This window comes from Saccharomycodes ludwigii, chromosome V, assembly GCF_020623625.1.
Source record: "Saccharomycodes ludwigii strain NBRC 1722 chromosome V, whole genome shotgun sequence".
Classification (NCBI taxonomy): Eukaryota; Fungi; Ascomycota; class Saccharomycetes; order Saccharomycodales; family Saccharomycodaceae; genus Saccharomycodes; species Saccharomycodes ludwigii.
In genome coordinates this window covers 545,908-569,950 of record NC_060204.1, presented here as the reverse complement: position 1 = coordinate 569,950, position 24,043 = coordinate 545,908, and the positions used below count along the sequence as shown (strand labels likewise).

The window sequence follows — 24,043 nt, the reverse complement described above, 5'->3', positions numbered from 1 at the left end:
GACATATTTTCTTCTTGAAAAGTAGTATTTTGTAAAGCTACTTACATTAAGCTAGTACTTTTTCTCATAACTTCTTCATAACTTGGGATACTTTGGGAAGCACCTTTTTTCTGTATGACGATGGAACTGGCAATTAAGGCAAAATGGATAGCATCGTCCAAGGTGGCACCTTGTGCTAATTGTGAAATACAGGCGCCCAAAAAGGTATCACCAGCGCCGGTGGTATCTACTATGTGTTCGTTAGGTACAAAAATACTTGGTTTATAGGTCAGTTCTGTATTGTTAGAAAGGTAAATGCAACCTTTAGCACCCAATGTAATAATTACAGCACCCAAATTATCTTTTTTTATAAAATGTTGATGTAAATATGTGGCAATTTCTCGATAGCCCTGAATAAAATCTTGAGATATCTTATTTTGAAAATTTGTGAATAAGTTACTATTAGTTATATTAGCTTGTAAAACTTGAATTGCTTCGACTTCATTAACAATTAAAATATCAATTCTCTTATTCCATACGGAAGATGAAATTTGATCGTTAAATGGAGAAGGATTAAAAACAATTTGGTTTTCTGATCTATACTTAAACATCCATTCGATGATAAAACAAGAGTTTGGGATTTCATTTTGTAAAACAATAAATTCAACGTCATCATTAATATTAGCCATGCTGTTACTGGTAATAGTTGTGGGAGTGGTACCAATGGAGTTATTTCCAGTAACTCTTGTACTGTCGCCGTAAAGGGGGAAAATTCGATCCAATTGAAAAGCAGTGTAGTTGGTTAAAATGTTAGCACCTTCAGTAATCAATATTCTATTTTGATTGTTAGAACCTTGGTCAACAATAATAGTTGCAACACCAGTTCCGAGACCAAGAGGAGCTCTTTGAACATCTGACAAATCAAGGTCGTTATATTTGCTTAACATTCCAAGTATATTGTCACCAAACGTATCGTTCCCCACATGACCTAACATTTTGATAGGCATGTTTTTAGATAATTTGGCCACTGCTATTGTTTGGTTTAAACCTTTCCCGCCAATATGGGTTTCAAATTTATTGGCTTTAAATGTTTCCCCTGCATTTGGTAGTCTATCTGTGTAAGTTACCAGATCATAATTTAAAGAGCCTATGATTGTGATACACATTGCAATCTATTTTGGTCTTGGGTGTTATTTTTAGTTTTTTTTTTCTTTTTTTTTTTTGTATTCTAATGTGAATTGATTTAACGTAGATTTATTTAGTTTCTGTTTGAGGTTGAAATAAGGTTAATGTGATTTTTATAGATAATTTTGTAACCTTTTTTTCTTTTTTTAAATCAATAATAAAAAACAAAATAAAACCCACATCTTCTAATTTTTACCCTTGAATTTGTCTCAAAGTGGTAATGAGCCTCGTGTTGAAAATTACGTAATTTTTTTGTTTTTCGTATTTTTTTTCAAAAAGGAAAGAAAAAAAAAATTACGAAAACAAGCGCAATATTTCGGTATTCGGTCTTAACGCATATTTAATCTGGACTGAAAAACAATCGGATAAAAAAAAAGAGAAAGAAAAATTTAAATAAAAATTGAATTTCTTTTTAAACCGGGAAAAACAAAAATAAAAAAATTATAAATCTTCTTGATACATGGTAATATTATCATCTAAAGTTGTCAAAAAAAAAAAAGAAAAAAAAAAAGAAAAAAATATCTGTAAAATGAACACACAGGAAAAACAGAACACTATTACTACCAACCAACCAATCAGCTTTCCACCAGAGGTTTTAGCCCGTATCGCACCTGATATTTCATTACAAAGACATTTACAATTGGGTTTGAGACCATGTTTGAGAAAATTTGAGGAGTTTAGAGAATATCGTACAACTGATGGAGAACTGAGCAATAAAAATAATCCCTGTGTTTTAGGTAGCAACATATCTAGACTAGGCGAAATGTTTGTAATCACTACCATAACTGGTGGCATAATCGAGGAAAATATGCCAGTTACTGAAATAGATACAGTTAAGGATGAAATTCCCGATTTTGAAGAAAATACTAAGGGGGAAGTTGGTTTTGCCTCAGTGTATCCAATTGTTCAGGTCGAAAGAGGTAGAGTTGGTGCACCAACAGATGAAGAAATGATTGTCTCACAAAAACTTTGTGAATCCATATTAAATTCACAACTCATAACAAATAATAGTTTATCCATTAATTCTATTGGTATACGTAACGCTGAAACCCAAGAAATTGTATATGATTCCCAAAAAGAACAAAATGAAAGAAAGCTTCTAAATAATAGGAAATGGTCTTATGTGTTGTATTCTAAACAACAAGTTTTCAGTAGAAATTCGCCGATTTTTGAATTGTGCTTGAATTCTTTAGTATTAGCCCTAAAAACTGTTAAATTACCCCGTGCCTACATTGATGAAAGAGCCATTGATTTGAAAATCCCTATTAGAACTAGAGGTAGATCCGCTAACATCAGAGAAAGTTACGACTTAAATTTTGATATAAATGAAAGGGTACCATTAACATTAAATATAGCTAACATAGGTTTTGCTAGTAATTTCGGCGTAATAAAAGTGGAAAATAGTAACGAAGATCCTATTTTACTAGCTGATTTAGAAAGTGAGGCTGAAGAATCTTCTATATTATCAAGAATTTCTATAATATCTACACCAACTAACAAGGGAAGTGCTACCACTAATTTTAAAAGTATATATATGGCTGCAAGCGGTGATAATGTTCCAATGCATCTATTAAAAAGAGCTTTAGAAATATCATGTGAAAGAACCAATGATTTATATAAAAAATTATCCAAATAATATATATATATATATATATATATATAACTGTATAATACAAATATAAATTAAACAATATTTGTTGTTATAAACTTCTACCTCCTATTAAGCTTAATTCAGAGAACCATGAACTCTTTGTTTCCTGTGAGAACCATTTTTATGACCGTTCGATTTCCTATTTCTAAAACTTGGAGCTGGAGATGGAGATGGGGTGGCAGCATTAGCAACATCAATTAAAACATATTCATTGACTTTAGCAGCTACACCACCGCGAGCACGCTTCACGATTCTTGATTTTTTTGTACCTCTTCTTAAATAAACATCAATATAAAAGGCAATGAATAGGAATAAATAAGAAGATATAATACAACAGCCGGCAATGGTTGCACCGGTAGACCCTACACAATCACCACAATGTGGTATCTGAGGCGCAAAAGTATGAACGATCTTTTGATAAGTAGCAAAATAAATAAAGCCAATATCCAATAAAAATTGGATGATTTGAAATCTGGTGACCCATTCTTTCCACCACACCCTGATGCCTCTTGACGCCAAAAAATAGTACCAATACATTATAACATGAACCGACAAGTTTAATGTAATAGGGACCCAGGAAATCGAAGTTTCGCCAATCAATTGAGTGTAACATAATAAAGCAGTAGCGCCATGATGGTATGTGTGTAAAAATGTTAACTTTTTGTGTTTTAGTACTAACAATAAAGTGTCAGTAAATTCAACAAATTTAGTTAAATAGTTCAAGTAGTATAAAGTAACCATTGGTTGAGACCATGCTTGTGCGTCGCAAATGGCAAAATACAACCCATGACGATAAATAAGTGGAATTAATTGTTCAACAAATAATACTAATAAAGTTAAAGATATGCTGGTTAATAGCAAATTATGTATTTGGGAAACTCCTTTTAACTTCAATGGCACGTAATTCTGTAAAATATATCTACACCCAAATATAATAATGTAATAGGTAAGTATATAAGTAGACACCTCTTTCAAGGTGGAAATTGGGGTTTCATTGGGAATAAAGCTGAATTCAGAGGGAATGAATTTGCCGTTTGTGAATAGAGTAATATAATAATCAAAGTTGGTCCACAAATCAATATTAAAGAAAAAGTGGTCTATTGTTGGGACGTATTGAGGTGGAAGCTGAGCCAAAAGAATCGATGTTATTTTTTTAATACACTCCATATTTTTTGTTCTGGGATTTCTGCAGATACTTGATGTTCCTGAACAACAGTAGCAGGTTAATTTGTGTCTCTACTTTCTTTTTGTTTTTTCGCATTACAAGGTAAACATTATAAGTTGAAAAAAAAAAAAAAAAAAAAAAAAAAAAAAAAGTAGCGAAAACGAAAACAAAAGAAAAAGTTGAATAAATTTTTCGAAAACAGGAAAACGAAAAAAAATAAAAACAAAAAAAATAAATAAAAACAAAAAAAATAAATAAATAAAAACCGTTCACGATAAAACAAAAGAATGCATTCGGTTATGTGTTACACGTAATTTTCTAAAAAGCAAAAAAAAAAAAATAAAAAAAAAAAATGTGCTTCGAAAAAAATGATAAATCGTGTTTACATAGAAACACTCGCAGGGCAAGTGCGTTCGTGTCAATAAAAATTTTTTTACATCACCACAAAAAAAAAAATGTTGTTGTTGACGTCGTCATAATCTGAGAATTCATGGTCGCACGTGATCCAGTAACAAAGTGGAAATCACAAATAAAAAAATATATATAAAAAAAAAAAACCTGTATTCAGGTTAACTTTCGTATATAGGCATGACTTAAGTAATAAATTGAAAGCACAAGTTAGCTAAGTTGATTACAAGTCCATCAACACTAATATTTTTATTCTTATTTTTTTTTTTCAGTAGTAATCTTCATGTCATTGTTTTGGCTCCCCTTTAATGATAGCGTTATCATTACCATGAGAAGCCTTCTCATTGGCCTTATTCTCCGGTAATAAGGAGCTCATTGTCTCTGGTGCTGATGCAATTGCTGCCAAAGCAGCCAAAGGATTTTTTTCAAAACTTATAAAATCTGAATTTAATGCTGCTACCTCATCTTTTTTGGAACCGGTTGGCGGTGATATATTATGGTGTTGTCTTGCAGCGTTAATTTCCACGACTGATGATGTACATACATTTTCATCAAGAGAAGATGAAAAAGAATGATGTGGTTTCATTAGCAAATTAGGTCTTTGTAAGCTTGAATTTTGGTTAACAATTTTATTTTCCTGTGAAACATTATTAGCGTCGCTATTGGCATCGTTATTGTCACTTACAATATTATTTTGGATATTATGGTTAATTGCAACCACATTAGCATTATTTGCTGATAAAGGAGAAGTTGTAGTGACAGAAGTATCATTCACGGGATTCAATAAATTGCTTAAAAAACTTAGTCTTGGTGGTTGTCCGGAAAATGTTCGTGCCGGAATATTGACAGAAGCAGGGGTTCCATTAGGAGTGTTAACGGAAGAAGCAACCGCCACATTACTCAACAGGGATATACTTGGTGCAGCTGATGACCATGTTTGTTGTGGAGTAAGGGACTTTGTTGTGTGTGCACTATAATCATTGTTCAATAGGTTGCCTAAAAATAAGGTTTGTCTTTTCGAAGAAGTGGATGGTTGTGGTTGGATCGATGGTAAAATCACACCAGGCCTCTCCATATTACTGGTACTAACATTTGCTATCCTGATGGAGGCTGTATCAGTTGCTGTAACGGTGTTATTATTCAATGGCGGCAATTGTATACAAGGTAAACGCGGAGGCGGTAACCCATTTGCTGGTGCAGGGCGTTGTACGAACTTGCTCGTGTTGATATTGACGGTTTCCACAAAATTAAATGATTTACTCATCGTCTTGGGTTTTAATGATGATGGTGATGGTGGTGCTGGTGGTGGTGGTGTAGGCGTATTGGCAATTCTACTGGATGCAATACCATCAGCGGCAAAAATAGGCAGTGGGACAGAATTGGCACTAGTAGTGGTGGGAACTGATGTAGTGAATTGGATGCCATTTTGATCTGTTTCTTGTTGAAGTGGAATGTTCTTAGTTGCATTAGCTTTTTCTGCAAGTGCTCTCCATCCATTATCATCGTTAGCTCTTTTGTGGAAAAAATTTTTGACCATAGTCACAGATTTAGTACCGATTTCTTCAGCAATGGCAGCCCAATTGGTACCATGTTTTAGCAATAAGCTGGGAAATAAATTGGCCTCATAAACACTCCAGTAACTAGATCTGCCAGCAAGATGCTGTTTCTTATGTTTGACCGCCGTTATTCCCGACACGTCTACGGAAGGGGATGCACTTCTTTCGCGTGATTTAGAACGAGTTGCTGTGAATTCTTGTTCGGACTCGTGTTGTTCATCCTGCGTGTCTTCCTCCAGTGTTTCCTTCAATTTCCGCTTCATGGAATTGATATTTCCTTCCTCCACATTTGTAGTTGGATAATTTTCAAAGTTAATAACGGTATTAACACTTGGTAAAGTTTTTTCTAAGGATGTATTCTCCTTATCTGACACTCTAGTTAAGTTTGCTGTATCTACATCAGTGTTCTTTGTCTCTTTTTGGATTTCTTTTTCTGCTGATTCCTCAATTTCTGTAAGACTGCTATTTACTGCTACGGAAGATTTCTGAGTAGTGGAATTATCAGTGATTAAAGTTTGTGGCTCCTTTATAGCTTTGTTAATTTCCTTCTCCTCATATTGTATATGAAAAGATGGTGATTCATCGCTTAATTTATTGTTGGTTTCCCTTTGCTCTTTCTCCGGTATCTTTTCCCTTGCTCTAAGTTGTATATCTCCGTCCATTTCATTCTGTGCCTTATTGTATACTTTCTCCTGTATTTCCTCCTGTATTTCCTCCTGTGCTTTCCCATTTATTTCTGTGTGTACTTTTTCAGATATTTCCTTTGGATTCCCCATTATCACTTGTTCTTCCTCGTACGTTTCCTTTGTTTCCTCAACTAGCTCCTTCTTTGTCTTTTTCATTGTTTTAATTGTCGCCTCGTTAAAAACTTGTTCCTTAAGTTGATCAGCATTACCGTCCATATTTTCAATGCTACCCTCCCCCTTTCTCATCACAAGTAATTTTTTTGCTTCCTCAAGATTATTCTCCGATAATTGTTTTTCAATGGGATTCAAAGCGGATTCCTCACCTGTAGCATCTTGTGGTAACTTAAATGGAACCTTCACCAAGCATTTATCGGCATCTTTGGATGAATCTTCAACATTCTGTTTTTCTTTTTCTTTTTCTTTTTCTTTTTCTTTTTCTTTTTCTTTTTCTTTCTCCTCTTCCTTCTCACCCTCCCGTTCCTTTCCATTTTCTTTCTCTTTCTCAAATTTCTCATTGGACAAACTATATTTCATTTCTTCCCTCACTTCATGTTTTGCCTTCTTATTATTAGCCCCACCTACATTACGGCGAGATTTCCCAGAACTAGAGTTGACATTATGATGTATCTTCCGCCTTTTATTCTTTTCAGCAATTAATGCCTTATAATCTATTTTCTTTTTGGTTAAATAATAATGTAAAACACATTCCTCTGGTGTTCTAATACCATACATATAATGCGATATTTTACCAAATCTTTTAGGATAGCTTAAGAACCCTTCAACAAACATTTCGTGTTCCTTTTCAGTAAAAGTATCAATACCATCAGTAATCATTCTTCTGCTCCACTCATCTTTATTAGTCACTAAATTATTAACATCTAAAAATTTAACTGAATATTTTTCCACAGGATTTAGAAACATTGGTGGAATAACAGCAGCCAATTGATGATGCCTATATACGGGATCTAATTCACTTAATACTTTATCAATATCGGTGTCATCCACAAAATCCGCTCTATTTCTCCATCTTCTACTTCTATAATTATCATTTGTATCATTTTTTACATCTGTTTTATGGTCATTTGAATGATTTGTAATACTACTTTTGTTGTTAAAACCAAAACCATTTTTCCTGCGAGAATTATTTGCGCCATCAAAATTGCTTTCATTCCGAGTGCTTTTTAGCTCTCCCTCCCCCTCATCCTCCTTCTCTTTCTCCTTCTCCTTTTCTTTTTCCCCCTCTTTTTCCTCCTCCTCCTTTCCCTCCTCCTCCTCCTCCTCCTCCTTCTCACCATTGATATCCGCATCTTCTGATTTACTTGCTTTAGCATGTTCCTCGTCATTCTTCATATTTTCACTAATTTCATCCAATTCGGAACAAATCCCTCTCCATTCCTTATCAAAAGCAACGTATTTTTGCCTCAATTTTAGTGTTTTAAAATATTCATATTCCTTTAATTTGGAAATATTCTTAAGCAATACAGGTTGAACGGCTTGTCTGTTAATTACAAGTAACTTTTCAAAAAATGGATACTCGGATAGATGTTTTATTGGATTTTTCAAAAGATACTCCTGCTTAGCAATAATAAATTGCCTCTTATTATTTTTCAACAGCCATAATTTCATTTCTGGTTCACGCATAGGAAAAATACAGCCTTCCACTGGAGTTAAAGGTTCGGGATACCCAGTTTCTTCTTTTGACAATTGTGGTATATGTACTTGCGTTTTTAGTGGGTCTTCGTAAAAAAACATTTTTCCACCATCTTCACCTATTTGCGAAACAGTGTTTTTCAAAGAAGAGGTTTCTTCCACTTTATGTTTATATTCATTTTTATTTCCCCCTTCTGGTATTTCAGTTCCCCTTTCTAGATGATAACGCTTTTTATCTGTTTCATTGTTTTTGGATTCCTCAACACCTCCATCATATGAATTCTCGTCAGAGTCATCATCACTGTACTCATCACTTTTTCCCTTAATTATTTCTGGTTTTTTGGGTGCTTTTAGCATATCTGTATCGGCTCTGTTGTAATTTTTGGAAACATCATCGATATTAACAGAATTTTCCATCTCTTTGTTAATTTTTTTATCCTCATTGCTGTTATCTTTGGCATTACTGTTATCGATGTTTGATAACTTTGCAGACTCTCTTTTCGATGTCAAACCATCATTTATCGGCAAGGATGAAGAAGAGGAGTTGGAAGAATATGGTGACGACACATAACTATCTTTATACGGTGGTTTACTGGAAAGTAAACTCGGTTTAGGTTTTTTTCTTCCCTCATTTAGGTAATATGGAGTATCTTTATAGTATGAGTTTAATGATGAAAAATATCTTGCGCCACGTCCTCTATATGGTGGTCTAGAAGAAATTAAGTTTGACATATGAACACGGTGGTGAGGATGATTAATATTATGGGCTATTTTGGCAGTGCTCTTTGAGGAAAAAACGTTGCTACTAATAGTACTATTTTCTGGAATGTATGTATCGCCCCCAGTAATAGATAAACCTCTATACGATTCAGAATTACTCACCTTTTCATTATTTACGGGTGTTACTGGAGAGGATACAACCTTTGGTGATGACGTGGCGGAAGTGACTAATGTTGCATTTTTTTTTAACTTTGAAGAAACTATACTTTGCAGGCCATCCGCAGTTGCTTTAGGGCCGTAAGAAACCAGTCCTTGCTTTTTATTATATCTGCTAGAAGGTCTAGTTTCGTTGTTATTGCTACTACTTGGAGCTCTTGAAGGACCAATAATAGTTGAATTTGAACTTTCTATATTACTGGTTATAAAATTTGCATTACCATTGGTAGTTAAATGAGATGTTGACGCTACAGGAGATTGTTGAGTCAAACTGGTTCCTTCAAGCGGATGTTTAGAACCAGACCATCTGGATGCACTACTACTAGCACCACTACTGTTACTTTTTTTATCATCATTAGTTTCATAGGTATCCAGACTACCTTTTTTTTCAGGTAGAATGTCATGTTTTTTATTAGTTGAACCATTAGTTGTATTAGTGATAGGGGCATTATTGGGAGCAAAATCACTCACTGCTGTAGTAAAAGGCCTTGTTGACCCTGAGCTACCATTATACCTACTTCTTGGTAAACCAGGATTGTATCTAGATAAACGAGAAGGGGTACTTGGGGTGGAGACTTTGTTGTTACTTGCAATAAGATTGCTATTCGGCACTATGTTGTCAGATGGCAGTGGAGAAGCTGGAGGCATGGTAGTATTGGTTGTAGCGTTAGAGCTTCCTCTCATGTAAGGAGTTTGATTTGAAATAGAAGAGCTGCTTGGCCTTGGTGATTTTGATGTATTGTTTATAGTATAAAAATATTTTCTTTGTCTCATTTAATCTAGGTTGGTTAATTGGAATTTCTATGTAATTTTTAGTATTTGTATATATATACATGTATATATTGTTTGATATTAGTATTTCTTTTTCTGAGTATTATAACCTTGTTTATATTATAATATAAATTCCATTATATTTGAAGATTCTTGTTTATTGTTATCGTTGTTGCTACTATTATTATTGATTACCTTTTTTTTTTTTTTTTTTTTCTTTCTCTTTCTTTCTTTCCTTCTTTCTTGCCTTTAGAAACAAGACAAATTTATTATAAAACAGAAAAGATAAATTTTTTTTTTTATTTTATTACAAAATTTTAAAATTAAATTTGAGAGTTATTTTTTTTTTTTTTTATTTTCATTTTATTAATAAATTGTTATTTGTAAGTTAACACCCATGCATTATATACATCTGTGCAATATGTAATAATCCGGGTAATTTATGTGTAAATGGATTCATGATTGTGCTTACCCGGCCAGTGTATTACCACAGTGAGCAACTTTTAACGTTGTTATTTTCCCAATTAAAATAAACTACCAAATTTCGCCAAAAATAAAAAAAAATAAAAAAAAATAAAAAAATAAAAAATGCCCTCATAATAAAAAATATATTTCCGTTTTAGGAAATGTAATTGTTTATGGTGTTGATTGTTTACGCGTCAAAAGAAACAAACCAGCCATAATAAATAAATTAAAAATGAATAAAAAAAAAAAAAGTGAATATATATATATATATATATATATCTTTGATTTGTTTTATAATTATTTATATCCAATAAATTAGTTTTCAAAGTTAAATAGTTATAGAAGAACATAAAGGCTATTTTTTTTTTACATTAAAAAAGAAAAAAAAATCAAATAATAAGCATTGTGATAATAATACTCATAACAATGGTACAAAGGAGAAAAAGATTATTGGACAACTCATTTAATGACTTCATAGACAAAGGCTCTGCCTCTTTTATATCTCAAAAAACACCATTAAAAACCGAGGAAACCGAAAACAAATTTACACTTGATTTTAAAAATGTATTGCTAACACCAAATAGTGCTACTAAAAGTTCAATAACCTCAGCATCTTCTTCCTCTACATTTAAAAGCCCACAAATATTTCCCACTCTTAAGGCACCAAGCTATATTGTTAATGGATTGATTTCTCCTTCTAAATCACCGGCGAAAAGAAAAAAGTCCATCGATTCCAGTAACATTAAGGAAGAAGAACAAGGCGGCTCACCATTAAAAAAAAAATTAATTAACAAGTACCATAATACCACCGAAATTAAAAACGAAAATGACACGTTGAATTTTTTTCCCAGGAAAAAATTGATGTTTCAAGATGATGAGAATCTAGATGCTTATTCTCAAATTAAAACAATATTTCAAAAATCTAGTGGTGTTCCACTTAATACTGATTCAGACCCTAATACCCTTTGTAGAAACGGTAAAACGAATACTATTTTGGTTTCTAGAAATCAAGAGTATGAGCAGATAATGACTTTTTTGAATAATAGTATTGAACAAGATACAGGTGATTCCTTGTATATTACTGGTCCACCTGGAACGGGTAAAACGGCACAAGTCACTGAAATAATCAATTCTCATTTTAACAAAGCCATTGTGCCACCAAGTAACAATCATAACAACAACAACAATAATAATAATAATAATGGGGAAATTTTGAACAAGTGCCTTTATCAAAATAAGTATGCTGTTACAACCTGTATTATAAACTGCATTGCATTAAAATCGCCACATGATATATTTTCGAAATTATACCATTCATTCATAAATCCTCAGCATGATACCAATTCAAATAACAGTGTTAAAACAATGGACGATTTGAGGCTTTTTTTAAAAAAATACAAAAAAAAAGACCAAGCTAGTACGGAAAACTTAAAATTCATTATTGTTCTAGATGAAATGGACAAATTAGTTAACAGTAGTAATCTAGGTGATACAAGAACAACAGCCACAATTTTTAATTTGTTTTTAATGGCTAAATTACCTGAACTTAATTTTATATTAATTGGCATTTCTAATAGCTTGGATATGAAGGACCGATTTTTAAGTAGACTAGAATTGGGTTTAAATTTACAACCCAAAACGCTAATTTTTAAACCATACGATGCTGCCCAAATTTATGATATTGTTATGAACAAACTGCATAATAACAAAGACACAACTTTTAACGTGGATAAATATATTCAACCGATGGCTATTAGATTTTTATCTAGGAAAATTTCCTCAACTACTGGTGATTTGAGGAAAGTTTTTGACATTTTAAGGAAGAGTATTGAAATGTTAGAATTAACCTATAGACAAAAAATGTCGAATACTACTGACAACACAAACGAAACACCTCTGAAATTAACTATTGCACATGTATCCAAAGTTTGCAATACCTATTTCAATTCACACACCACTAAAGAAAGAATGAAAAATTTGAATATCCAACAAAAAATCGCGTTGTGTTGTCTAATTAAACAGGAATGCGGTAATATCCCGCATGATAAATTGAGTTATTCTAACCCGGAATTATACTACAGTATGGATTCTTGTTATGATTATTACTACTACACATTAACAGTAGCAATACCCGATATAATGACACCATGCAATCGAAATGAATACAAGGACCTTATATACGCATTAGAAACTTTTGGGTTATGTCATATAACTATGGTGAAAGCATCACCTAAACACAAAAACCAAGTGTTGAAAAAGCTTAGCTCTAATATAGACAGGGGTCAGTTTGAAATGGAGATATCTAAAGTTAATCTCTTAAAAAAGTTTCTATAACTGGTTTTATATATATTTTGACTATGTAAATAACTATTTTGATAGAAACAAAAAAGGCACCTCTCTATATATCTATATAATTTGCATTAAAAGTTTTAATTTGAAAGATTGTGATGAGTGACATGGCTGTTTTAACCATTTCATTTACAACAAAAAGTATTAAAAATTATAAAAAAAAAAAATATATATATATAATAACTATTTTTAATTTTGTCTTTGTCTGTCAACCCACACCCAAACACCCCCACACAAACGTAATATCCATGTTCTTTTTTATATGTTCCTAAAAATAAAATAAAAAAAAAAAATATTTTAATATTTGTTGAACTTTTATTGCTATAATATTTTTTCTTTTCTTTCTTTCATCTTGGCTTATATCTCAAAATATTACTTCCAATATACCATTCAAAATTGAAAAACTAACACTCTTCTAACAAAATTAGAAAAGATTTGTTTTCCTTTAGTCTTTTCCCCCCCTCTCATTATATTCTATATCTGAAGAACCGTTTATCTTTTCGCTTTCATCTATTGGATAGTTCTCTCTGTTAGATATTTTCCACTTCAAATGCTTACACATTTATAACGTTTAGGCAACTATTTTGCAATATAAACATATATATATATATATATATATATACAAAAGAAGGAAAAAAGAATAAAAAAAAAATAAAGAAAAGATATCAACCACATTCGTTTCATTCCCAAGAAAAGAAGAAGAAGAAGAAGAAGAAGGGAAAAAAAAAAAAAAAGAAAAAGAGCAAAAAGTACTTCCTCATATGGAGATGACAACAACATTCTCTATTACTTCACATTCAAACTATTTTAAAATTACTATTGTATGTCTTACCTGGTATGTATTAAGTTCTTATGGGGCTCAAGTAACTAAAACCATTTTGACACAATTTCCTTTCCCATTATTCTTGGGAGAATTTCAATTTTTATACATCAGTTTTCTGGCAAGTGTTGTTTGCTTCATTGCTTATTACTTTCCAAGTTTTTATTATTTATTTCCCGAAGGTACTTTCCCATTATATCATCCATCAGATAATTGTATCAATAACTACGACATCGAAGACGGTGATATCGAGAAAAATCCATATTTTCACACCAAAAATAATCTTCCTAACAATATCAAAAATGTCATTGTTAAACCATCCAAGAGGCTTTTTATTACCGTTCTGCCCTTGGGATTATTCCAATTTGTTGGTAAATTTTTTGGCCATAAAGCTACAAGTTTGGTCCCAGTGTCAACTGTGGCTGGCGTTAAAACTTTGTCACCAGTATTTGTTGTTTTAGGCCAAGTTTTACTAACCAAGTGTGCTGGCCAAAACTATTATAAAAACATTTCCAAGTATAATTCCATTAAACTGAACTATGGGATTCTAGTTAGCTTATTCTTAATTATTACAAGTGTTTGGACTATCATCACCTTTGACTCTAAAAATGTTAGTGAAAAAATTCATGATGTGGCTATATCCATAGTTGACGCACCACCTTCCACTTCTGCTTCTTCACAAGATGGGAAAGACCCAGTGAAGGTATCCATCATTCCAAGCATGGAAAATATCACGTCTAGTCTTATTTCTGTGGCGAACTCTGAGAAAAATTCATTAAGAGAAACCATTAATTCAGCTTTACTAGAGACTAAGATGACTCCTGGTGTTGTTTATGCTACCGTATCCATGCTAATTTTTGTCTTACAAAACATTTATGCCAAATCGGTCTTTACATATAAGTCAACATCGCATGTTGACGACCAAGTTGGCAACATTTTGTTACCTGATAAAATAGATATCATTCAAAGTAGTGCTAGTAATCACAACAATAATCCTGATACCTTACTGCCTGTATTCAAACCAAGACAAGTAAAGCAACATTATTCTAAATCTATCGGTAACAACACCAATAATAACTACCCCAAATATGATAAAATGACATTGATGATTTACATATCGGTAGTTGGTTTTTTCTTATCATCAGTTTGGTTTTTAACTTTAGAATTTTCTCAAATCGCAAAAAAAGATAATATAGAAATCCCATGGAAATTATTATTTGTGAATGGATCGTTACATTTTTTACAAGCAATGATTGTTTATTATTTATTAGGTGAAATATCGACATTATCATATTCAATTGCGAATTTAATGAAAAAGATCATTGTAATTATAGTTAGCTGGTTTATTACATCCAGTAGCGTATCGTATTTACAGGTAGTGGGATTATTGTTGAATGGTTTAGGTTTATTGATGTATAATCGTTATAAATAAAATAAAATAAAATAAAATAAAAAAAATTAGTTGCAATACATTGTTCTTTAATTTATGTATTATTGTATTATCAAGAAATTTAATTATTATTATTAGTAGTACGTATTCTTTTTTTTTTTTTTTTTTTTTCCGTTTCCAAAAATTATATAAAATATAACTACTTCCAAACATGCAAGTAAGAATTTGAATCACCAGCTACAACTTCGACTTTTACCACATCTGCTTTGACAACATCCTCAACGTTACTGGTAGGTATTATTCTCACCTCTCCTCTAACGCTGGTTATCTCTATACTCTTATCTTGAATACATAAAGTTTTCATTAATTTCAAGCGCCAGCCTTTTGCAGGGTCAACCATCAACTCATAAATCTCAATCTGACCATCACTTGTCCCCAATAAAATAATATCATTTATATTCCAATAGCAATGTAGTTGATCGAGCCCCCATCCATAAAAATTCATAAAATTGACACTTGTATAATGAGTAGATGGTGGTATAGGAACGCTTAGATATAATTCACCATTTAAATTGAAAATATCTGTTTTATCTCGATACAATATGTATATATTTCCCGTGGTATTAGAAATACTAAAATTTTTAACATTTCCACCCAAACAACGAATATATTTACGATCCGATAAGTTCCATACAAAAACAAACCCGTCAGAATCTAGAGTCACTATAATTTGAAATTCATCAGAAACTTTAATTTCTTTAATCTCAGAAAAGTGTCCAAATATTTGCCCCTTCCTCATTAGCTCATATTTATTTATCTTATTAACAACAAATTCCCATATAGATAAATTTCCCATAGAGTCACCTAAAACAAAAGAATTGGAATCAAGCTTACAAAAAGCAGTAAGTTCTCCAGAAGCATAATCAGTAACCGTATAAATGTTGTCGTTGATCCTCAATTGGTATGGTGTTTCTAACTTTAAAAGTAAAGTAGCATTTAACCTGTAAGCTAAAAATGGGAACCCTACCCAATATATATCATTACCGCTTTTCTCATATTCGATGTATTTGACACCAGAAACAGAAAGACCATGTACATGGATCTGTTTAGAAACAATAGGGGTTTCTGGCAAATAGTGCCAACAATAATCAACAGAAAAAATACCAGTAGAAAATTTTTCAGGGTGAGGTTCATCAAAAAGTTGCAATGGAGTTTGTCCAAAATTATGGATAATACCCGTTATAGATCTTTTCTCCATTACATTATCAACTTTGTCTATATTTATAGCACCGGGATAACTTAAATGATTAAACACGTTTACCGCTCTAACAGCTTGCTCACCGCGTTGCTTATATCCAAAAATCAAATCTATCCAATTATGCAAATGTTTTGAAACATACGGGCTTTCTAAAGCCTCTCTATTTTTAGAAATAAATATTTTAGGGTCCCCCTTAGCCCAGGGTGGTAGGATAACATTGTCTACAACATGTCCATCATGTAACTTACCAAATTCGTAATTATTACTATTAAGCAAAAATTCCGGCAAATAAAAGAATTCCGGAATTAATTCTCTAACATCTGTCGTATTTTCGGACGAGGCCTGTTTCCAAGCCCTTTCAATCGAGTTGAATAACCTATCTGGGGGACCAAACTTCCCACCTTGCAACAACAAGTAAGAGTCAGTAAAAGGTTCTAATCTAATCAAATACGAGGCAACAATCATGGCTGAAGAATAATGTGTGCCGTAATGGAAAGGCGGTGTATTTTCATCATGCAAAGATTTTAAAGCTTCATATCTTTCCAGGAACTGTTCCTTACGACTCTCACTTTGAATGCCCATCGGCTTTGACAAGTCCCTGTAAACTTTGGGATCATTTAAATCTAACTCCTCACTTTCATAGTCCTTAACGATCCAGGGGAAAACAGGGTACTGTGTTAGATCGTTGAAAGATCTGCCTGCTAGGAAATTAACAATCATCAAATAATAAAAGTTTGAAATTTGTCCTCTTTGCCAACTCTGTGTAATAAAAGATAAATCTCCGCTTTCAATAAACGTCTGAACAAGTTTGGTGACCTTAAATGAATATGAGCCAATCGTTACCCCATTTTTGGCATTTAATAGACTATTTCTCTTATTGATACGGTGTAATACCTCCTTATATAAAGGATCAATTATCAAATCAGAGTTTTGGATTTTACTTAATTTACTGTAGAATTTGTCTCTTAATCTGGTCGAACCAAATGTGAAAAAATGGGAAAACTTGCTTTCCAAAATAATTTCAAGTGCAAGATCTCTTAACAAAAATGGTCTTTTCACAACATATGAAACAGTATTTGACGGAAACATTAAGACATCATGTCTTTCTTCTACATCCTGGCATATGCTATCTCCTGTAATCAATTGAATGTTATAATCCCTTTCAGAGTCTCTTGTTTCAGAAAGCTCTATAACTTTTCTTTCATATTCATCAAAATAATAATTGCTTATAAAATAGCAATTGGTATCACAGAGTAGAAAAATACCCTCTGATATATTTAGCCCAGAAACGGAACAGATATTCCAGATGAATTTGATATTTTCATTAGGAAGTAACATTTTTAATATTTTCCTATTTTGGTTGTTATTTTCTTCTTGAGTTAAATCCATAGCATTAATATCTTGAATTATTTCAAAGGAAATGTCACTACCTCTTTTCTCATCACAATGTTTTTTAAAAATAAAAGGTGCCGATAGCACACTGACAGGCGATTTTTGCGGTGAAATCGTCAAATTTAAAGTAGACCACTTATCATTTGGGAATATTAAACGCTTCGGACTTGGCTTTAGCTTGGGTCTCATTTTGTTTATAGTTGAAAGATTATCAACTCCCCAAGAAACCAAATTGTTTTTTAAGGTCCCCCCATTATTATACTTTTTCAAAATTTCTAAGTTGAATAAAATATCTTCTAATAAGTTTTTCTTGTAAACTTCGTCATCATGCAGATCATCCACAAAATTAAGCTGTCTTTTGTGTTCATTGGATAACAAAAATTTATCCATCGGTATACTATCTTTTATAAACAATTCATAGATTGCGTTGGCATTGTTGTTAAACAGAACAAACACTGAGTCTTGCGTGTTTTTCAAGGATTTTTGTAAAAACTCCGGTGGATTTAAACTTGAACTTCTCAACACAGATAAAAAAGTATTTTGGAAATAATTTCTTCTGAAAACATTTCGATAGTATTCCGTAAAAACATGATTGTATTGTTGAAATAAAGTATTCATTTCGGCATCGTTCATATGATAGGACGAAGTAAACAAAGTTTCCGGCAGACGCTCCCCGTTTTGTTCAAATAGCTTAAGTAAATGAGGAACACATTCTGCTCTGTGAACCAATATAGTCCTAAAACAGGAAAATAAACAAACATACATAGTTTCATTATTTTTGTCCATGCCCTTTGTAGATACTATGATAAAGCATAAAATGAAAACAATAATACAGGATTCCAATAACGGTTCCTTCCCGCCGAATAAAAGTTCCTGATAATATAACAAGTCTTGGAAAAATGAATTGAATTCTGTTATATTATTGGAAAATGGGTACCCCACATATAATATGCAAGTAAAAAAGGCAGAACAATATTGGGCCAACTCTATAGTTTCTTTTTTCTTTCTGTAAAGGTCTCCGTACTTATTCTTTAACATTTCCAAACAAATAAACACGAGTCTCAATGATTTCATATATAAACATAAAGGCCATTGGAAAACTGGTAATGTCTCAACAAAGTAACCTAATAAAATAGAAACATTGAAGATAATAGCTGGATTCTCCATGTACAAAGCTGGGATGGTGTGTTGGAATTGGACCAATCTATCAACTATACTGGGGAAAACATAGTACATTATAGCAGCCTTTAAATATGAGTCGTGTCTCTGTAAATGAATATTCTCTTTGTAATCTATAATCGTCTTGAAAAAGGTTTTAAAAGCATTTTCTATCATTAAAGAACAATTATTCAAAAATATATTTGATAAAAGTAACTTAACATTGTCAATACATTTGGTATTTTGATCTGAAAGACGCTCTTCCCCATCAATTTTAATTATTATTTGAACCAAATAGACAGGTAAGAAAATGTCGTTTGATTCTAGAAAAATCCTATATTCACGAGATTTTCCATATTGTTCTAATATGGCCAACACGTAATCATTAAAAAGATCAATGCATTCGCTATTGTACTTGTGAAGTATCCACAAGAAAAGCTCCAAAAGTAAATGTTGCAGTTCGTTAAATTCACCAGAAAAGGTGCACTTGCCAAAACCACTAGGTAAATTGGAAACATCACAATTTTTTCTGAATGCATATGAAAATATCAATTTCGCTAATTCTGAAACATAATCTTTATTAAAGTTTTTCAAAATATTCAGTAAAATGATACGACCATCTCCATTTTTAAAATTTAAACTACCGCGTTCGCTTATTTGTAAGTACTTCAAAAGTATACTCATAATAGCCAAGGGAAGCTCACCTATGTTATTACTATCCTTTAAAACAGCTCTATTTAATAGCATAAATAACATTTTCAAATTCAACGATTTTTCTATCATCCGCAATAGCTTACCGTCTATTGAGTCTATGGCCTCCGAAAATAATATATCAATGGATGAAATAATGATTGTGGTAGTTTTTTGGGTATTTTCTTGTTCGAACTTGATCATATAGTAGCAATATTGTACTAGCGACTTTATGGTTTTGTAATTTTTGTTATCTAGTTTAACTAAATTAATAAATAATTGTTCAATAATGGCTTCATAATTCTGAACGTTATTTATGTCAGCAATATAATGCAATAAATATTCAAGTAGTCTAGTTTCTTTTAAAAGATTGTAGTTGTAAGACGAATATTTACTCGTTAATAATTCATTTAGATGGTAAAAATAAAATCTTGTCAATTCAGTTTCGGCATCAATCCATAAACTCATATCAAGTATAATATGCTCATAAAAACTTTTATGTGTAATAATAACATCTGTCTCCGAATTCCAACCGCAAAATCCTAAAAAGTTGTTGAAGATAGCTATAGAATCAAGGGTCGAGTGTGAAACTCCATGCTCCAATAAAATCCCATTCAATAAAATTTGGCCATTATGTTCAATAAATATATTGTACAAAATGGGGGATTCCAATAAGTTGGTAAGATGGAGTAGCATTTGAGTAAACACACGGGGATCTTCTTGCTTCTTCAAATAACCGAAGATTGAGCCGGCGAAATTAATGGCGCATAGTGATTTTAACATAGCGCTTGTATCGTTAAAATATAGTTTTCCAAAACACGAATCAGTCACCCTATCAACAGTAAATGAATTATAATCCAATTTAATTTCTTTGGTGTCTCTGAATATTCCCATGGGGTGAAAGGAAACAATATTTGAATTCATGATCGTGTCCTTAAAATTGGTCATATCGGTGTTGAATTCCTCAAAGATAAAAGACGAATGTTGCAAGTGAGTAAAATCGATATAGTTTGACAGAGATAGTTTGGAAATAATTTTGATGAAAGCGTCATTTAAACAAATATCCCAAATATCGCATCGGTAGCATTTAAATGAAGATAATTCAGAGCCTAATTTGAATTCAAAAGTGATCGGATCATTGACCACTATGGGACTGGATATTTCTTGAATAAAATCACCTTCGTAAAAAAATCGTATATACCCCAATTCCAAATTACTTATAATGGTAATATTGTATTTTTTACCCAATTCAATATCGAAATCAGAAAAATCAGAGATCACTTCATCATTATTGGTCAAGTATATAATAGAATCTCTTAATTCTAAAAATAACTTGTTACCAAAACAAAAAAATCTATTAGAAGTGGTGGAGTTAAATTCCAAACAAATATTCAATGTAAAGGACTTTAATTTTTTTGTTGCTCTCATTATTGGGAAAGTGTATTTTTCAAAATCCAAAAATGAAGAAGAGGAAATGGATGCTGCTGATGTGACAGCATTTAAAATATCAATTGTCAGTGGGTTGCCCGTGGTATTGTAGTGTTCATACAATGTGATCAAATTTTTGGGTTCACAATATGATGATAAAAGTTCGATATAGAGATTTTTTAATATAGTAATATCTTTATCAGGTAGTGCGGTTTCTGGGACAAATATCAGATTAAATAGGGAAGATTTTAAACTATGATATTTAAAGGACAAGATCTGTTTATTTAAAAATGAGGACTGAACCAATATTAAGCAGATATTCCATATAACCCTATTGTTTTTCAATTTTGTAATTGAATTTGAAATACATTCTTTTTCTTTTTCACCGTTTTTATTAGTAGTTTGAAAATTTTCTTCCACTGGTCCGATATTTGAAAAGGAGTTAACTATTGATTCTTCTAATTCGTTCCCGGTAACATTATTAAGAACTAAATGTGAGATAATTTGATTGGTAGTTGAAGCTAGTGTTGGGTTAACATAAAACTTGAAAAAATTATTGCATAAATTCCTTATTATTTTGTCGTTATCATCTATTATGGGAGTTTCAATAAAAGTATAGGCTTTCATATTCCGATTACTGTGTTAGTATTATTATAAATAAATAAATAAATGTATATGGTATTTTTTTTTTAATTTATTAAGTTATTTATGTCTTAACATTACTAGAAGTCAAGTTAGGAGAAAAATTCAGTGGTTGGTTGAATATTAAAGAGTCTTTCAGCGGCAGGGGAGGAGGGGGGGGGAGGCAAACAAAGAAAAAATATATAATTGTATGTGTTTTTCTCCCTTATTTAAATGGGAAAGAATTCAAAGTTTAAATTATTGTTTTTTTTTTTTTTTTTTTTTTTTAAAAATTCAGACTGTCAATTTTTCCTTTGCCAATTATCCCATTCACTCTCGTTCCTTGTCTTTCTTCATTTGTTTCTGTGTTATTTTGTTAAAATTACGCACGCAGCTCTTTTTATTTTAACTGGTAATAATCTCATCCATTTTCCATTGCTTAGCAAGTATTAAAACAAAAAAAAAGACAATCTTATGGGGCAAATCTTTTATTCCAAGTACTTTGTAAAACATAGTATCAAATACAAGGCTGTAAATATTTAAATAAATATATAAATATACTTATCCAAGTGGATGAAAAGAAACTAAAAAAAAAAAAAAAAAAAAAAAAAAAGGCAAACTTAATTCTATTGTTCTGGGATATTGTATTTTTCTCTTTGCTTTCTCATTCTTTCTTCTTTAATGGCCTTAGCGGTTTCAGGATCTAATTTTTCTAAAATAAATGGTACCAAAAACATACTTATAGCACCAATTGCTAAGGCTGTTTTCCATTTAGACTCAAAAATAGAAGCTAATGGACCAGATTGTAAAAAGCCTAGTTTTCTTAGTTGAATATATTCTCTAAATGGAGCAGAACTTATCGGTTTAATAATGATATATGGATTTATTTCTGGTAATTTTTCTGGATAAAGAATATCTGGAGAGGGAAAATACTCCCTACCAAAATTATTAGCAAATGCTCTAATAACAGCAGTGTCATTAGCACCTCCATAATTTTCAATTTGAATTAATATTCTGTTTGGTTTGAGATTATAAGCCATAGATTTGGCGTATAGCACGTAGTAAGTGTAATTATTATTCAAATCTAATGGAACATTCTGGAATTCAAAGTCACCATTTGAATTTATTAAGTTACAACTTGACGAATAAATTTTATTATGAGTGTTTGTTGAAGTGTTGTGATAGTTAAAAGTTTGTATCAATTTGAATTCTGTTTGAATAACATCTTTATGTGTGATTTCTCGTGGATGTAAATCCAATTTACCCTTAATATCAACTGTGTTTGATAGAGAGTGTGTTATTTGGATACAAAGTGTTAATAAACAAATTATTAATCTGATTATCATATTTTTTTTTTTTTATCAATTGTCTTTCCTTTTATATTTTATTGATTTTTTTTTGTTCTTTTTTTTTTTTATTTTATTTTAGAAATTAAAGTAGTTTTCTTTCCAATTTGATAACATTGTACAGGTTATAGTTTTGATTTTGATTTTGTCGCTGGAAAAATTAAATAAGTTTTTAATTATGAAAAAAAAAAAAAAATTCGTACAAAGAAATAATTATAATGCCCTAAAGGAATAAAAAGCGGGTAATAATTATTAAAAATTTTTTTTTTTATAATGATGGTAAGAAATATACGCAGAAAGAAATGGGAATAAGATATTTTCTTTTTTCATTCAGCATTCATGCTCATAAACATATAAAACTGTAGATAGAAAATTTGCTTCTATCTTTTTCTTACTTTTTAATCACACTTTTGATGAAAAAAAATTCTAAAAAAAAGCATTGTACTAAGAACGAGTATTATTGTAGTTGTATTGCGACATTTTTAATTCCAGGCAATAGCAACCCTACAACTCAGTTCGAGAATATGTTACAAGTGTCGATGCTTATTTTTCAATATAGAAAGTGGACCCATTATTTTAAAAATTAAATCATGGATGAAGCTTTTTTCCTTTTTTTTTTCTTAGAATATCTTTTAAAAAAAAAAAAGGTTTAAGTTATTGACGTACATTATTTCTTTATACAAACAGAAAAAAAATAAAATTTGTTTGAACTAATTCAACTTTTTAGTTTAAATTTATATTTATACTTGGCAATCTTTGTGTGATATATATAAATATATATATATATATTTTTCCTTTGTTTCCCTTTTGCTTGATGGTGGAATAATAACTTGTAACGTAAACAAATAACATTTCTTAATTAGGAAAACAAAAACAAAAACCGTTGGTGGTTTGTGCGCTCTTTTCTACAGCAACAAAAAAAAATTCAGGTTATTTCCATTTATTTTATGTTTGTGAACCAAAAAGAAAGAAAAAAAAATTGAATAAATAAATACAAAAAGACGCCACTGATAAAAAAAAAACACAAAGATTATAAAATTTTATATATAAGAAAGAAACAATTAGTATAAATCACTGCATATATTTTAATTAAAAGAAGTATACATATTAACCCTATCGTTTCCAATTAATAATAAAAA

General features: G+C 31.3%; 8 protein-coding genes across 8 annotated transcripts; 3 read left to right on the top strand and 5 right to left on the bottom strand.

The window, feature by feature from the left end:
• Positions 1–41: 41 nt before the first annotated feature.
• Positions 42–1,145, bottom strand: RBK1 (putative ribokinase; the record flags this gene model as incomplete). Its single annotated transcript, XM_046079158.1, has 1 exon — positions 42–1,145. The coding sequence occupies one exon, from the start codon at positions 1,143–1,145 to the stop codon at positions 42–44; it is 1,104 nt and encodes a 367-aa protein (XP_045933682.1).
• Positions 1,146–1,693: 548 nt separating this feature from the next.
• RRP43 (exosome non-catalytic core subunit RRP43) lies at positions 1,694–2,800 on the top strand (the record flags this gene model as incomplete). The annotated part of the gene is made up of 1 exon (XM_046076974.1): positions 1,694–2,800. The coding sequence occupies one exon, from the start codon at positions 1,694–1,696 to the stop codon at positions 2,798–2,800; it is 1,107 nt and encodes a 368-aa protein (XP_045933681.1).
• Positions 2,801–2,890: 90 nt separating this feature from the next.
• Positions 2,891–3,982, bottom strand: SCDLUD_004033 (elongation of very long chain fatty acids protein; the record flags this gene model as incomplete). Its single annotated transcript, XM_046079159.1, has 1 exon — positions 2,891–3,982. One exon carries the CDS (start codon positions 3,980–3,982, stop codon positions 2,891–2,893), a length of 1,092 nt encoding a protein of 363 aa, XP_045933680.1.
• A 692-nt stretch (positions 3,983–4,674) lies between these two features.
• SNT1 (Snt1p) lies at positions 4,675–9,990 on the bottom strand (the record flags this gene model as incomplete). The annotated part of the gene is made up of 1 exon (XM_046079160.1): positions 4,675–9,990. One exon carries the CDS (start codon positions 9,988–9,990, stop codon positions 4,675–4,677), a length of 5,316 nt encoding a protein of 1,771 aa, XP_045933679.1.
• Positions 9,991–10,878: 888 nt separating this feature from the next.
• On the top strand, positions 10,879–12,786 carry CDC6 (AAA family ATPase CDC6; the record flags this gene model as incomplete). The annotated part of the gene is made up of 1 exon (XM_046079161.1): positions 10,879–12,786. One exon carries the CDS (start codon positions 10,879–10,881, stop codon positions 12,784–12,786), a length of 1,908 nt encoding a protein of 635 aa, XP_045933678.1.
• Positions 12,787–13,568: 782 nt separating this feature from the next.
• Positions 13,569–15,053, top strand: SCDLUD_004030 (uncharacterized protein; the record flags this gene model as incomplete). The annotated part of the gene is made up of 1 exon (XM_046079162.1): positions 13,569–15,053. One exon carries the CDS (start codon positions 13,569–13,571, stop codon positions 15,051–15,053), a length of 1,485 nt encoding a protein of 494 aa, XP_045933677.1.
• Positions 15,054–15,210: 157 nt separating this feature from the next.
• BPH1 (Bph1p) lies at positions 15,211–21,564 on the bottom strand (the record flags this gene model as incomplete). Its single annotated transcript, XM_046079163.1, has 1 exon — positions 15,211–21,564. The coding sequence occupies one exon, from the start codon at positions 21,562–21,564 to the stop codon at positions 15,211–15,213; it is 6,354 nt and encodes a 2,117-aa protein (XP_045933676.1).
• Positions 21,565–22,184: 620 nt separating this feature from the next.
• Positions 22,185–22,904, bottom strand: SOP4 (Sop4p; the record flags this gene model as incomplete). Its single annotated transcript, XM_046079164.1, has 1 exon — positions 22,185–22,904. One exon carries the CDS (start codon positions 22,902–22,904, stop codon positions 22,185–22,187), a length of 720 nt encoding a protein of 239 aa, XP_045933675.1.
• Positions 22,905–24,043: the final 1,139 nt, after the last annotated feature.